The 15,694-nt window shown below is 46.6% G+C and overlaps 1 protein-coding gene across 1 annotated transcript; it reads right to left on the bottom strand.

The window, feature by feature from the left end:
- Positions 1-203: 203 nt before the first annotated feature.
- On the bottom strand, positions 204-15,376 carry ZHX1 (zinc fingers and homeoboxes 1). Its single transcript, XM_083749092.1, has 3 exons — positions 14,870-15,376; positions 2,955-8,397; positions 204-2,593 (listed from the first exon to the last, which is right to left on the bottom strand). Exon 2 carries the CDS (start codon positions 8,161-8,163, stop codon positions 5,569-5,571), a length of 2,595 nt encoding a protein of 864 aa, XP_083605218.1. The 5' UTR covers positions 8,164-8,397; positions 14,870-15,376; the 3' UTR covers positions 204-2,593; positions 2,955-5,568.
- Between the last annotated feature and the right edge of the window lie 318 nt (positions 15,377-15,694).

The raw sequence follows: 15,694 nt of genomic DNA, 5'->3' as shown, positions 1-15,694 counted from the left end.
GTCCGGGTCTTTCCGAAATAATTCAAATCTCTTAAAGCGACTGACATCCGCTCCAGAAGACAAACCGCACCTACATAACTCATCGTACTGCACATGCTTGTGTATGGAAGTCCACTGCAACTTCCACCGTTTTAAATAAAAAACTGTATGTATGTACCTCTGTGCAAATCCTGATAAATAAGACACAGAAAATAGCCGTTAAGTTTACTTGTTTCTAAGAACTTTTACTCTGTAAAATGTTTGGTCACTCAAAGCTATAAGCTTAAATCACATTATCAAAGAACACAGGCAGTTAAAGCCCATCTTTATATACCAAGAACATAGTTATCGGTACAAGCCAGATGAAAAATGGGTCACCAACTCTCCTCTCAATTAAATGTCTTCAAAACATTAAACTTCCCTTCCGCGTAGCAGAATAAAAACGGTCTGTATTAAAACCAGATTTTCCCCACCGTCCTTTGTACAAGTTGTCATTGAACCAGTCATATTATAGTGCAGAACTTTTGCCATCTGAAGAAGTGTTTATTTTTAAAAAAACTTTGGCACATCGTGGACGACCCAATCCTTGTGGCGTCTTCCAGTCCTGGGGTTAGGTCTGTCCAGTTCTTTTCTTGCTTTCATAAAAGGACCACCATCATTCACAGTAAACCATAGATGAGCAAGCCTGCCTCTCCCCCTCCCACCCCCCCCCAGAAAAAACCTTGTTTCCCCCTTCATCACTTTGGGAAGCAAGGAAGGGTGAAAACTGTGCACCAGTCAAGTAAAAATCCCAAAACTTTTGTAACAGCAGTGGGTCACCTGCTATTACGATAAACCAGGAAAAACAGATTTAGCAACTTGCTCAAATCTTTACTGGCAATTACCAAAGCACCATTCTCGTATCCCGAATAAATCGCAACACAGTAATTGCAAACTGCAAATCAGGATAAATAATATGCTTAGTGTACGTACAGGAAAAGCGGCAGCAGTTTCATGGAAGGAAAATCTGGGGACCCTTGAGGCGCTCAGTGCAATTCTCTCACCCTGTATTACACCCCAAAACATTTCCTAGGAAAAACAGCAAATTGCTGAGCAGTTTTTTTCCCAGAAATTAGGAAGGAAGCCATTTTGAAAAAGAGCAACATAACAGGCAGCCCCACGCTTCATCTTGTCACAGTGCTGGTCGTCGTCACCTCGCAACCTTGTGCTTGCAACGCTATCATTTTTCAATATTTTCCTTTTTAAGCGGAGTTGGGGAAAGCTGGGCTGTAAACATATGCAAGCTGAAACAACATCCTATGGGTATCGTCAGGCCAAAGAAGCTTTGCAAAACAAAACAAAACAAAATGCCATCCCCATTTCAAAAACAGGAACGCAAACAGAAACGGCACCACTACATTGGAGGGCTTATTTAATCAGTGCTAAATTGCTTTTGCTGCTGGAAAGTGTCCCACAACACACTTGAACAAAAATAGCAAACAAAAGAGATCTAGTATGAGCAGCCCCAGGCAACAGATCTCAAATTTGGAGTTGATCTCTCTAGTGCAGAGTGGACAGTTCTTTGCGAGTTCCCCGTTGACCTCCAAACCCTCTTCAGTTTTGGTTGATGAAAGAAGCGATGACATGGACCTCTCAATGTGGCATTTTTTAAATCCACGTGCCCCTCTGTTAAACTTGCTTTTAAATTGGTGGTGATGCTTGGGGGACGGACATACATTGTCTCCTAATTTTCAAAAGCACCCAAAATGTCTTAATAGGTGGCCTGTAGTCTGTCTTGCCAACCAAGAGAGATATTTTGACTCAACCTGCTTTCTGAACCGACTTGACTCATTTTAAATACATAGGCCTATTCCCAACAGCTCAACACATGTCCCTCCTTCCTTCCCTCTCTTCTTTCTCTCTCTCGAGATGGCGCAGTGTGAAACAGCCTACAATTTAACAAACAAATATTGCCGCTCATAAGGAAAAGCCACACTCCCATGGCATGCTGCCAGAACCAAAATAGCTTCAAAAACAAGTGCCAGTATCGATGTTCGCTTCCACTGAACTGGAATCATAGAGTTGGAAGGGACCCAAAGTCTCATCTTTAAGTCCCACCCCCTTAAAAGATGGCAAAATCCTCGTGACGGTTTGGTTTTAACTGCATCATTTTCCCAATGCTCTTTTTTGCAGATGTGTCCTAACTGGAGACAGCAGGGTGTTTTTTAACCATGCTGGGTGGGGATAGGCCTAAGATCAAACCACCTGCTTCTGCTGTGAGGAGGGGAAATGTTTGTCACATGAAAGACTGAGGGGAAAATAGTTTTGTGATTACTTTCTCACATTAAAAGCACAAAACACAGGAATCATGACCTCTTGTGCCCTCTCCACAAAACCTGCCTAAGTCATCATCCTGAGAGAAGGGATTGGATGTTGGAAACAAGTGAAAATGAAAAACTGGCTCCCTGTAAACCATGGTTTACACATCAGCAGTCTTTCTGAAGCAACTCTCCATCTCCCTTCCCTGACTGGCTTTAACCATGACTTAGCATTTTGTATGTGCAGATACAAAACAACAGTCCTCTCGTAAACCAGTTTGAAATGATAGTTTGGAATGAGTCTGTCCTAAGAAAACCTGGTTAAAGGTAAAGGTAAAGGGACCCCTGGCCATTAGGTCTAGTCGTGGCGGACTCTGGGGTTGTGGCACTCATCTCGCTTTATTGGCCGAGGGAGCCGACATACAGCTTCCGGGTCATGTGGCCAGCATGACTAAGCCGCTTCTGGCGAACCAGAGCAGCACATGGAAATGCCATTTACCTTCCCGCCGGAGCGGTACCTATTTATCTACTTGCACTTTGGTGTGCTTTTGAACTGCTAGGTTGGCAGGAGCTGGGACCGAACAATGAGAGCTCACCCCGCCGCGGGGATTCGAACCGCCGACCTTCTGATCCTTAAGTCCTATGCTCTGTGGTTTAACCCACAGCGCCACCCGAAACCTGGTTAACTGTGTTTAATTATGGTCGGTGCACATGGAAGGTGCGAGGAGGAACACATATATTCAAGGCTGGTTTTGAAGTTGTAAACCATGGTTTGCAGGACGTTAGCACTGCCTCTGCATTGGACCATGCCCATTTGAAAGCTGGCTAATTTTGACAAATAATTCCAGTGCATGGTTTTTAAGTTGGCCTGTCAAAGGTTTGTGAAAAGGCAGCTTTCTGGAGGCTAATACTGAACGCCACAATGGATTTCCCCCCGGCAAGTTAAAGGAAATAAATAAGGTAAAGAACTGAACTGGAAAGAAGAATGCTTGGCTGCGCTGCAAAGCTGCAGAAGTAATTGGCTGCCTGAATTAGTTACCATGAAGTCTGGTTCAACTAGCTGTGCAAATCTATCAGCTCGAGCTACAACTGCAAAGGAAGACAAATGAGGCAACGCGGAACCACACAGGAGATTTAGCCACACCCCCAGTGCTGGAAAGGCAGGAAATGTCACAATTTTAAACCGTGTATGAATTCAAACACTGGCAAAGCAAGAGAGCTGTAAAAATAAACATGAAGTGTCCTTGGATGGATCTCAGGCTGCGCTCTCTCTCCAGCTTGCAAACCTGTTTCAAAGTCCCTAAATTGGAGGGGTTGGACATCTGCCGGGAGGGACACTGCAAGCTCCCCTGTCAACTCATCTCCATTTCCGACAGCCTGCATGGTCTGCAACTGACTCCCAATCTGTACGCGGCTTGCGGGGAGCCACAGAATTTGCAGGGCAATATTGCTGGACCACAAGAAGGGTCAAGGAGACAGGCCGCCGGTTCCTTTGTTATGTTCTTTTTGCTCTATGCCGCTTAAAGCACAGCACACAAGCCAAGACACCTTGGGTTCCGCCTGACCTTATCTGCTCAGTTTGCCCAGTTGCAGGATTCCAGAGCAAGTGTTCCGCTAGCTGAGCTGCTTTGCTTGGTGTTATATTATACTGGGCAGGGGACTTCAAATCCACGAGTTCCTTGATAGAGGGAATTTGGGAACCACTGTTCTTCTCAGCCAAGAACTGGCAGTTCCCATCCAACTCTTGTCATTATTCCCATACAACTCCTTACACCCGTTTTGTGCCTAGTAGAAAGCAAATGGCGCCCCTTCTATGCTGGCAACCGTCCTTCCGCCAGAGAGGTTAACCTGAAAATGGTGGCATATCTTGAGTTATTGAAGAAACCTGGAGGACCATCTAGTTCAGCCATTCTCAACCTGTGGGTCCCCAGATGTTGTTGAACTACAACTCCCATCAACCCTAGCTAGCAAAGCCAGAGCTCAGGGATGATGGGAGTTGTAGTCCAACAACATCTGGGGACCCGCAGGTTGCGAAAGGCTGAACCCCCTGCGATGCAGGAATATGCAGGCATTCCTTACAAGGATCAGACCTGCAAACTTGGCATTATCATCACCATGTTCTAACCACTGATCTACCGTGACTCACAGGATGCTTTTTGGCGGATAGACGGGATGCCAGCTGCGGCTTTCCAGATGTTGCTGAACTACAACTCCCATCATCCCCTGGGGCTGATGGGAGTTGGAGTCCCAACAGTATGTGTTCTACAGGTTGTGCAGGCAGATTCTACCCAATTGTTTGATGGTGTGATGGGTGGGAAGAGTCACAATGGAGAAGAGAAGTGGAGGAGATGATGTCTAGGTTGGGAACTGCCAGGCTCCCCCAGGCTAAAGTATTTGGCCATTGCTCTTTAAAAACCAAGACGGCTGTTGTGTTATTGTTTTTTTTAAGCTCTGCTTTTCTCCTTAAAGAAGCCTGCTATACATATTTTGGGGAAACCTTTCTGTACGGAGGCAAGCCATTATTGTTAGCGATTTCAAAAGAACTGCATGGTCAAAGACAAGTTTTGGTATTGGCTGCATTAATCGTATCTAGTATTTAAATATACACCGATTAGTTTTAATATAAAAGCATACTTCCAACCCAAGCTCCCTGAACACAGCTAGAGAGACACATTCAATAGGACTTCTGTAAACCTAGCACACAGGCTTCGGATGTAACAAAGGTACTCCTTTTGCTCTATTGTCCTAAGAAAACACACAAAAACCGCAAGCCATCCTCACACACTTTTGCTGCTATTTGCCCTTTGGTATCCTTTACCCCCAACCCATCTTGTTCTTCTCTGGAAAAATAAAATAAAATTGTCCTTCTGCTCAGAGGAAGGAAAATAGACATGCGGTTTTGCAACACGAAGCACGTTTTTCAAACATCGTTTTGCAGTTAATTTTCCTACTGTGGTTAAGAGGATTCTTTATTTTATTATTTTTAAAAATCATCTGCACCCTTAAAGGATTTTTGGAATCAAACATAAGGCCATTAAACCAACAGTCCCTTATGTGATGCAGCCTCGCCAGCAAAGATGTGGAGGAGAGCCAAATTTGTAAATTCCAAATCCTGGAACTGCTTGTTCACTTCGGCCAACCAAGGAGCAAATATGTGATTGCTACAGGAGTCAATGACTCATTTCCCCCCTTCCAAAAGTGGAGGGAATCTATAGGGGCCACCAGGATTGGAGGGACAGCGTCAATCGTTTGGCACCGCACAGCCACGTCCCACGACCAAAGAACTGGAACCTCAGTCTGATTTCGAGAGCTTACGTCGAACGTGTCGAGGAGGCTCCCAGTTGTCGCTGTCGTCTGTTTCTTCGTCCTCCTCAGCCTCACCTTCGTCTTCGTCGTCCTGCTCTTCCAATGTCTCCTCCTCGTCGTCTTCCTCCTCAAACAACTCAAGGCCTAAGTCGGCTCTCCTCTGCTTTTCCGCAAACCATTCCCTGACCTGCTCGTATCCCATGTGCGATTTGGCCACCAGCTCGTCAAGGTCCTGCTCGTTAAGGAATTTGTGTTTCAGGTAATAATCTTTCAGGATGGCTTTTCCAGTTTTAAATTTGATGATCGGCGTCCTGTCCCAAGGCCTGATCCGTTTGTTGGCCCTCGGCCGCCCACGGGGCCTTCCCCTCCCTCGGCCTTTCGGCCGTCCTCTCCCCCTCCGCCTCAAATAGCCTTGGCCATTCATACTGCTTGCGTTGGCCCCTTGGTAGTAGTAGTACCATTTCAAGCCGCCATTTTTCCAGGCGTAACGCGTGTCTCCAAACCAGCTAACGATTTCCGACCGGGGGAGCTTGGTCTCTTCTGCCAACTTGTCGTATTCTTCCGCGGACGGCCACTGCGTCCGGACGAAGGACATTTTGAGCATATGTAGTTGTTCTGGCGACTTCTTAGACAGCTTCCCCGACTTCTGGGCTCCAGCTCCTTCCCCACCACATGCCCCAGCAGATGCTTCCTTCAAGCTTCCTGAATTACTTTCGGCCAATTCCTCGCTTTCGTCCTGCGGAACGTTTGGTTTCTTCTGTTCCAAAAACCAAGTGTCGATCTCCCGCCTGGTCAGCTTGGTCTCTGACCGTATCCTGTTCAGTTCATCGTCTGTAAGAGCAGGGTTGTTGTGGAAACTGTCTTGGAGGACCTGCAACTGCTCAGCAGTCTTCTCCTTAAATTTCTGGGGGCTGAGGTCAGAGGCATTCCATGACTGTTTCTGCTGCGGCTGCACCAGCGCTGAGGGCTCGTTCGTCTCGTCGCTCGAGTCAATCACAATGGTGCAGGAGTCGTTGTTGAGATGGTTATAGTGGTTGTGCTTCGAGTTCCTCTGGTTGTAGCGGGTGTCACTGAACCACTTCTTGATCTCCCCTTTGGTCAGGCCTGTCGCTTTCATGAGCCGAATGATCTCAGAATCGAGAGGGAAGTGGCTTTTCAGGTAGCTGATCTTCAGCGCCATCAGCTGCTCCTTGGTCTTCTTTGTACGGCCCCCTACCACATCCACGTTTGCCGCCGCCACCACCTCCGATTTGGTAAGCTGAGGGGCCGGGACGGCAGCCACCTGCTTGGTTTCGGTAACGGGCTGAGTCGCTTGCACCTGTGCTTTCTGCAACTGAGCCGGGTTCGGGACTCCAGCCACCGTCAACGCGATCGGGGCAGTTACCGGAAGCGTACCGGCACCCGTGACTTGCGTAAGCACCAGGCCCGGCTGGCCAACTATTTGGCAGGTCTGCAGAATGGAAGGCAGGCCGTTGCCGGCTGCCGAAATGTGTGCCGGGATGACCGTAATGGTCTGAGGGACAGTGTGCACGGTGCCATTGAACTGCTTCCTCCTTGCTTCCTCCACCTCCTCCGGCGTCCAGCTGACGCCGTGCTTCAGGCGCTGGGCAGAGAACCAGATTTTGATCTGCTCCTCGGTGTATTTCGCTTGCGTGGCTAGAAGTGCGATTTCAGACACTGTCGGGTACGGGAACTTGTTGTAGGTGTTGAGCAAGAGGGGGTTGTTATCCAAAGCTGTGTTATAGGTCGGAATGCTATTGATAGGGATCAAGACTTTAGAAATCAAGTTTGAGTTCTGCGGAGACATGATGGTAGTAACCACTTGCGCAGGCTGGATCACTGTGGTGGGGTTCACAACCGTGCTAATGGTTTCTGCCGCCAGTGAATTACTTGGGTTGGGGTCCAAAGCGGCAGGAGCCGGTTTCTCTACGATTTCCTCACACTCCGGGTCCGAATCGGCGTCTTTCTCCTCCGCGGCACCATCCTCCGCCGCATTGTGGAACACGGCGATCCGCTTCGATTCGTTCTTATTCTTCATCCTTTTCATAATTGGGGTTTTGCTGATCGAGATGCCCGACAAATGGCCTTCGGAAGCTTCCGACTCCTCCGCTTTCTCCTCCTGGACGAAACTCCCATCAAAAGTGAGGTCGTTCACTGTCTGCTCAAAGATGGTCTGGTTGTTACGCTTCACCATGGTGAGCTTAAAGTTCTCCTCTCCGGGGTGGTATTTCATATTGTGTTCCGAAAGGGCGTCATACCTCTTGGTGACGAATTTGCACTCAAGGCAGACGTAGGAGGAGCTCAGTACGATGGTCGGGTGCTCCGAATCCACGTGGAAAGTAAACATATTGAGATCTGGAGTCTGGAACGTACAGTACTTGCATTCATAACCCCCTTCGACTTTTTTTTTTTGCTGATTGTCCGAGTCCGCATATTCTTGAGAGTCTTCGTCACTTGAGATGCTCCGCGCTGGCGTGATCACAGCTGGTCCTTCCTCCACGTCAGAGACCACCTCCAAGTCTGGGTCTGGCTCACTCGCTAAGACCATGCAGGGCGTGGTGGATTTCCGTTTACTTGCCATTCTGCTGTGGCGAAGAGACTTGGCAGGTTTGAGTTGACGCGGCTCCCGCTCCGAGTCAAGCCTCCTGTAGGATTGTGTTATGATAATGGCTTTTGGTTCTCCGTCATCGCATGGCAGGTTCTCAGCATTATTCAGCCCGTTAGCAGCATCTCTGTAGTGCAACAAGGCAAGACGGCGACTTGCAGCAAAGGAGAAAAGGACAAGCAGCAGCTTCTTAACTTCGGCGTCTACCACCTGCATTTAGAAAGAAAGAAAGAAAGAAAGAAAGAATTTTAAATGCATTGCTTCGGTTGTGTGAAACCAAATGCCCTTGTACCTCTTGAATTATATCTTCCTGCTGACCCTTTCAATCCATTTCGGTTCAGTCCTACCATTACAATTTGTTGTATTTGTTTTATGGATTTGGCATTGGAGCCCAACGTGGCCATACTTAGAGCAGACCCACTGAAATGAATGGGGCTTCAGGGATGACTCAACGGGACTAACGTAAGGTTACCAGACGTCCCCGTTTCCCAGGGACAGTCCCTGGATTTACAAATCAGTCCCCATGCAAAATCTATTGAAGTTGAAAAGTGTTCCCGGATTCATTGAAAAAAAAACTGGTAACCATAGACTAACCCTTGATTTCAAGGGACCTTCCTCCAAGTATGACTAATGCATTTTTATTTATTTATTACAGTTTTACAGTCGTACCTCAGAAGTCCAACGGAATCCATTCCGGAAGCCCATTCAACTTCCAAAATGTTTGGAAACCAAAGTGCGGCTTCTGATTTGAAGCTCCTGCAGCCAATTGGAAGCCCTGTCAGATGTTCAGCTTCCAGAAAAACGTTTGGAAACCAGAACACTCACTTCTGGGTTTTGATCATTCGGGAGCTGAGGCATTCGAGATCCAAGGTACAACTGCATACCGAACTTAGTCCGAAGATCTCAGGGCGGTTTGCAGTATAAAAATACAAAACAAAAACCAACCAAACCAATAACCCCTCCTCACACAAACACATTTAAAAGGACATAGAATGCGAACTCATTGAAATAAAAATCCAGGCATAGATTATGCTTCAGATACCACCCCACCCCTTTTGACCATTTGTTTAGCATAATTTTTCAGTACTCGCAAGTCCAGATCCAACTCTTTAGCTACTGTTTTATTAATATTAGCAGCACAGAAAGCTGCCTTATGCAGAGTCAGATCAATGAGCCATTTAGGCCAGTATTGTCTGCACTGACTGGAAGCAGCTCTCCAAAATTTCAGACACATAGTCCTTCCCGGCCCTACATGGAGATGCTGCAGATTGAACCCAGTGCAAATGATGTGTTCTACCATTAAGCGACGGCTCTGTTATGCTCTGCATCCTCCTTGAATACTTTGTCTGGCTGGAATCTGTCCTTGACACAATGATAAAACCTGTTGGGTTGCCAGGACAGCAGATAAGTGTGCGAGTGGGTGTAGAAACCAGCCTTGTGCACAAGGATAAATCTTACATTAATTACTTCCCCCCACTTTTGCTCTGGCCCAAGCCCCCGCTGGTACGTTTGCCTAGAGAGTAACGTTGTCCTTGGACTAAATAAATAATTTAGGGCCATGTTTCTCAAACTTGGCTAGTTCAGACGACAACCTTGAGCTAAGTTAAGAACTTTGAGAACTTAAGGAAGAAAAGTCACTTGATCCAGAGACAGCCCTCATAGATATTGGCCTATTCCGACCTCTTTTTCTTAATGGTGACACAGATCATTCATAACCTAAGAATATTCTTCACAACTGTGAGCAGGGCAGTAGGATGGGGTAAGTGAAGATAAGAAACAACAATTAACTATAACGTTGTTCACTGCTCCTGCTTAGGCTGCAAAGGAAAAGCTTATTGGTTCCCGAAATTCGTTCTGACTGTGCAGATAAAACATAACTTCTACAGAATGAGGTAAGATAAAGGTAAAGGGACCCCTGATCATGGCCGACTCTGGGGTTGCGGCGCTCATCCCACTTTACTGGCTGAGGGAGCCGGCGTACAGCTTCCAGGTCATGTGGCCAGCATGACTAAGCCGCTTCTGGCAAACCAGAACAGCGCACGGAAACACCCTTTACCTTCCCACCAGAGCTTTCGAACTACTAGGTTGGCAGGAGCAGGGACCAAGCAACGGGAGCTCAACGCATCGTGGGGATTCGAACCGCCAACCTTCTTATTGGCAAGTCCTAGGCTCTGTGGTTTAACCCACAGCACCACCCGTGTCCCTGCCACAGGATGGGTACTGGTGTGTAAAAACAGTAAAGATCCAAGGATCACCTCCAGATGGTGGAGATGTCAGGCCCATTCTGACACCCAGGCATCTTTACTTGGTCACAAGTGGCCGACAAACAGATGCAAAATGAGTGCTCTAACGCCAAGTTATTGTTCCTTCCCTAACAGGAGGAAGGTCATGAATTTGGGCAACTGGTGATGGCTCTGAACCCACCATCCATAACTCTCATCCAACCTTCTGCAAAAAGAAGTGGTTCAGGATAATTCCACAAACAGATGAGTAAGGCATTCTCATTAGATTTCTGTTATGGGGCAGCAGACAGATGTCACAGAACAGTGGTTTCCAATGAGTTTCGTACTGTGAACCCTGTTTTCTAAAAGCGGAGCCACGGATCCCCCCTGCTTTTGAAAATGTTTGTAGTTTTTGTTATGTGAAGGGTGCCACCATCCCTGCCAAACTGTCCCAGTGCAATACTGGGCTGTGCGTTTTCCAGACCGCATGCCTGCATTAGTCACATAAAACATGTGGTTTTTGGGCACCGCGATCTCGTACAAGATGCATGCCTGGCTGCGATTTGGCACATTTGGAGGTGCTGTGCTTGTCCCCCAAAAGAGGATGTCCCAGTTGACAGGTATGTGCCATGGGGATCCCCTGAGCTGGTTACACGCCATGTTAGAAATTCAGATATATAGGCTCACCACCAAATGGCAGCTGAAAAACCTAGGTTGGGGTTGCAACACACAGTGTTATGACTAGATGCCATTCCCGCCCACTGAAGTGTTTCTTATTATTTTTATAAACTTCATTTCTATACCACTTTATATTTTAAAGACTAAAATCTCAAAAAATAAATAAAAAATCCTTAGGGTCTGCACCATCAATTGGGAAACATTGTCATAAGTTGTCATCTAATCAGGACATTGTCATCTAATCAGGACCTGCAGGTTAGATAATTTCACTGTACCACTTTAGATACCAAACTACAAAGCTCACACTCTTGTTTTATATATTAAAAAATAATAAAATAATCGTCCAGTAGCACCTTAGAGACCCAACTAAGTTTGTTCTTGGTATAAGCTTTCGTATGCATGCACACTTCTTCAGATATATACCGTATTTTTCGCTCTATAACACGCACCCGACCATAACACGCACGTAGTTTTTAGAGGAGGAAAATCTGTAGGCATGCCACCCGTAGGCATTTCCTCCATAACACGCACAGACATTTCCCCTTACTTTCTAGGAGGAAAAAAGTGAGTGTTATGGTACATGCACACGAAATCTTATACCAAGAACAAACTTAGTTGGGTCTCCAAGGTGCTACTGGACAATTTTTAATTTTTTTTATATATTTCGACTGCGTCAGCTACCTACCTGACTCAGTTTTATTTCACTGGATGCACCTGACAACACAATGGTTGGTTGAAATGTGAGAGACCCAGTTGGAAATGTAGGTGGGCCTCAATGGGAGGTGGGGTGGTTGGGTGTTTTTGCCAGCAAGTTCCGTGGCAAATGTCCAGCGTAGCCCCTGAAGTCAAGCAAAGCCCAATATTCAATCTGTGTTCCCTCCTCTATACAGGGGAAAGCTGTGGTCCTTCAGATGTCATTGAACTACAACACCCAGCTGTTCCAGCCAGCATGGCCAATGGTCAGGGATGCTGGGAGAGGGAGTCCACCAACATCTGCAGGGCCAACATCTGCAGCCCTGATCTAGAGCCTACCCACTTATATTAAAGCAAAGTAGAGCATTTCATTCAAACAGTGATTAAGGATGCCCAGTGATTTGAGGCTATTGGGTACAATGAATGCGCTCATTTTTAACACCTCCCTTTAGAAGCATCCACAATTCCTAAGATTCCCTGTGGAGACTCTTACACTCTGGGACCTATAGTTTTGTGGTGGTGGTGGGAACAGGAGTCTCCTAACAATTCTCAGCACTCATAACAAACTACAGCTCCCAGAATTCTTGGGGGGAAGCCATGACTATTTAAAATGATACCATAGTGCTTTGAATTGTACGGCATCAATGTAGCCTTCGAGTAAACAATAGTCAGATGGACCAATGGGTCTGACTCCTATGTTGTTATGTTTTTTTAAGGGGGTTCCCGTGTTGCTTGAAGAAGGGGACAGGAAGGCAGAATGGGGTGTCAGGAGAGGGTTAGGCAAGTGAATCTGACAGCAGAGTTCTGGGAAGAAGTGGCAGATGGGTGACACCTGGCTTGAGAGCAGTACATGTGAAAAGGATCCAGGAGTCTTTGTTGACCACAAACTTGACATGAGCCAATAGTGTGATGCGGCAGCTAAACAAGCCAATGCAATTCTGGGCTGCATCAATAGGAGTATAGCATCTAGATCAAGGGAAGTAATAGTGCCACTGTATTCTGCTCTGGTCAGACCTCACCTGGAGTACTGTGTCCAGTTCTGGGCACCACAGTTCAAGAAGGACACTGACAAACTGGAACATGTCCAGAGGAGGGCAACCAAAATGGTCAAAGGCCTGGAAACGATGCCTTATGAGGAACGGCTAAGGGAGCTGGGCATGTTTAGCCTGGAGAAGAGGAGGTTAAGGGGTGATATGATAGCCATGTTCAAATATATAAAAGGATGTCACATAGAGGAGGGAGAAAGGTTGTTTTCTGCTGCTCCAGAGAAGCGGACACAGAGCAATGGATCCAAACTACAAGAAAGAAGATTCCACCTAAACATTAGGAAGAACTTCCTGACAGTAAGAGCTGTTCGACAGTGGAATTTGCTGCCAAGGAGTGTGGTGGAGTCTCCTTCTTTGGAGGTCTTTAAGCAGAGGCTTGACAACCATATGTCAGGAGTGCTCTGGTGGTGTTTCCTGCTTGGCAGGGGGTTGGACTCGATGGCCCTTGTGGTCTCTTCCAACTCTATGATTCTATGATTCTATTCACAACAGGGGAAGAGAAAAAAAAATCAAGGCGAGAGATGATAAAAGGTTTTAGCTGGCTGGGTAGGCGGCTAAGGAACCCCCAAAGCTAAACCAGCCCTAGCAGCAAAGCGCTTATTGCTGAGTTCAGGTGTTCTTTCGGAAGCCTAGGGGATTGTCTGCAATTATAAACTTATTTTAAGTCTCCTTAGAGACTCCAGCGCTACATCCATCTGTTCTTGGGGGCAGGAGGAGGAGCATCATCCAGCACAACGACAAGGGCAGAGATATTAGGCAGCCTGAAAAATAAAAATTTTCATGTGCTTGCCGTACAAATGGTGCTGTAGCGCAGATTTAATTCAAGTCAAAAGGAAAGAGAACTCTGCAGGCTTGCACACAATTCCAAGTAGTTAACCGAAGGGAGTAACTTGTTCACGCAAATTGGGCCTCTAAATCCTACGATTCCTGTACGCTTTCGTACAGTGGCTAGAAGCTAGGAGGTCAGATTTAGAGGTTCAATTCCTTGCTTACCCATAAGGCTGAATACGCTTGAGCAAGCCAGGCTTACCTCACCCTCAAGAGAGTTGTTGCAAGATTGCCCCAGATTCCACCCGGGAGGAATGGTGCAGCACAAATGTGACACATTTAATTTGGCTCGTTTAATTCCCCCGTAGCCTGTTGGTGAACACACACATATAGCTATGCTCCCCCCCCCCCCTGTGAGCCACTCCCTCCTCAATGTATGTTGTAAGGGGCAAGTAAAAAACACAAAAAGCTCCCTTACTCCCAACCTAAAATATACACATGCACACTGTTATCTGTACAATCTGTGCTAGATAAAATAATTGCACCCTGTGTTTTTTCAGGGCAAATGCAGAGAGAAATGGAACTGTCAAAGATCATTACAGGATTTGGGGGTTTTGTTTTGTTTTTTTAAGTTAAGAAGCTCTCTCTTTTTCACCACAGGGCCCAAATTTTGACTACCACCTTCACCTCTTCGCTACCCAGTTTCCTAACCCCTTCAGAAGCACCATACAGCCCAAACACCACATGCACCCCACAAACAATAGAGGCCAGGAGTATTGACCAGAAAGCCACAACAAATATTGAAAGATTGCCACCAACAATAATATTTATTTTCCATTTGCGATGAGGGCCATCACTTCAATGTGGTTTTCTTTTATTATTATTTCTAGTTACATTTCCCCAAATGATTTATCCTCCTAATTAGAGCAACCCCCGTTTTCTCACACAGTGCCCCACAAAAAAATAAAATAGGGGGACGCCAAGCAGAAAACAGGGTTTCTCATTTCCTCGCCCCACGACTCCAAAAGAGTGTTTTTTAAAGATCTGAGGGACAGGAGAGGCCAGCTTGCATCTCCTAAATGCTAGCTCCGAAGGCGATGACTGTGGAACTGCTGCATGGAAGAAGAAAACGCTTTTGTAACTTAGCCCATCATTTATTTCTTTTTAAAGTCTGCTGGCCATTTCACGCCTGTAGGGACAGCCCCCCACACCCACCCCTCTCGCCATCCCGCAACACTCACCCGGAAGATTAGTAAAGAACGAACAAATCCCTACCTTGCAATATTTTGCAAGCAGCTTTTAGAGACCTCTGCATTTCTGCTTCTTCAGTGCAAGTCCGCCATCTTGCATTTTTTAAAAAAGAGAAAAACCTACTGCACTTTTTAGGGGGAGGAGGGGTAAGCGATGCTTTGTGAACTTTGAACTGGAAGCCAGAACTTTAAAGAATAAGACTTTAAAAATAAAATAAAAACAAGAGAAAAGAAGCCCACCGCCCTCGCTCACTTTCTCCCCATGCAGCATGAAAATTAGATTCGTTCCTTTCCCTCCCTCTACACCCGATGACATCAATGAATATTTCCTATTTAAAAAAAAAGAATAAAAGTGGAGGGGGGAAGGGAAGCGCCGCAGCAAATTGCGAATGTGTGCAAAAAGTCTCACATTCGCCCATAGGCAACCCAGAGAATGGAGCCGGAAAGAACGGCGGAGAAAGGGCGGAGCAAATGGAAACCCTGCAAGACGGTTTCTCTCCCCCCCACGCCTTCAACTCCTCCCCCCCGGACTGTGGGAAACGAGGGAGTGGGTGGGGTCACAGCCCCAAGTTGCAAGCAGCGGACCTAACAGAAAGCAACCCTCTGATTGGCCCCGGAGAGACTTGGCGCTGGCCATAGGGAATCGCGCCCCAATGGCAGGGGAGGGTGAAAAGCGGAACAGCGCATGACATTTTATTTTTTACTTAACGCACCTGCGTTATTTGCGCCACCCTCTTACGCACATGCACGAGGATCTGCCTTTTAAGTTTCTGAAAAGGAGGAGTGCAGCGGTTCAGGCTTTTCTGGGAATTCCGGAGCTGCTGTCTAGGGTGGTTAAAAAACAACAAAC

The sequence above is a fragment of the Podarcis gaigeae genome (assembly GCF_964106915.1).
Source record: "Podarcis gaigeae genome assembly, chromosome: 7".
Taxonomy (NCBI): Eukaryota; Metazoa; Chordata; class Lepidosauria; order Squamata; family Lacertidae; genus Podarcis; species Podarcis gaigeae.
The sequence above is the reverse complement of the archived record's forward strand: the minus strand, read 5'-3'. Positions and strand labels throughout refer to the sequence as shown.

Excerpts from the sequence above, each read along its gene's own strand:
- ZHX1 (XM_083749092.1), bottom strand. The coding sequence starts at position 8,163 with ATGGCAAGTAAACGGAAATCCACCACGCCCTGCATGGTCTTAGCGAGT.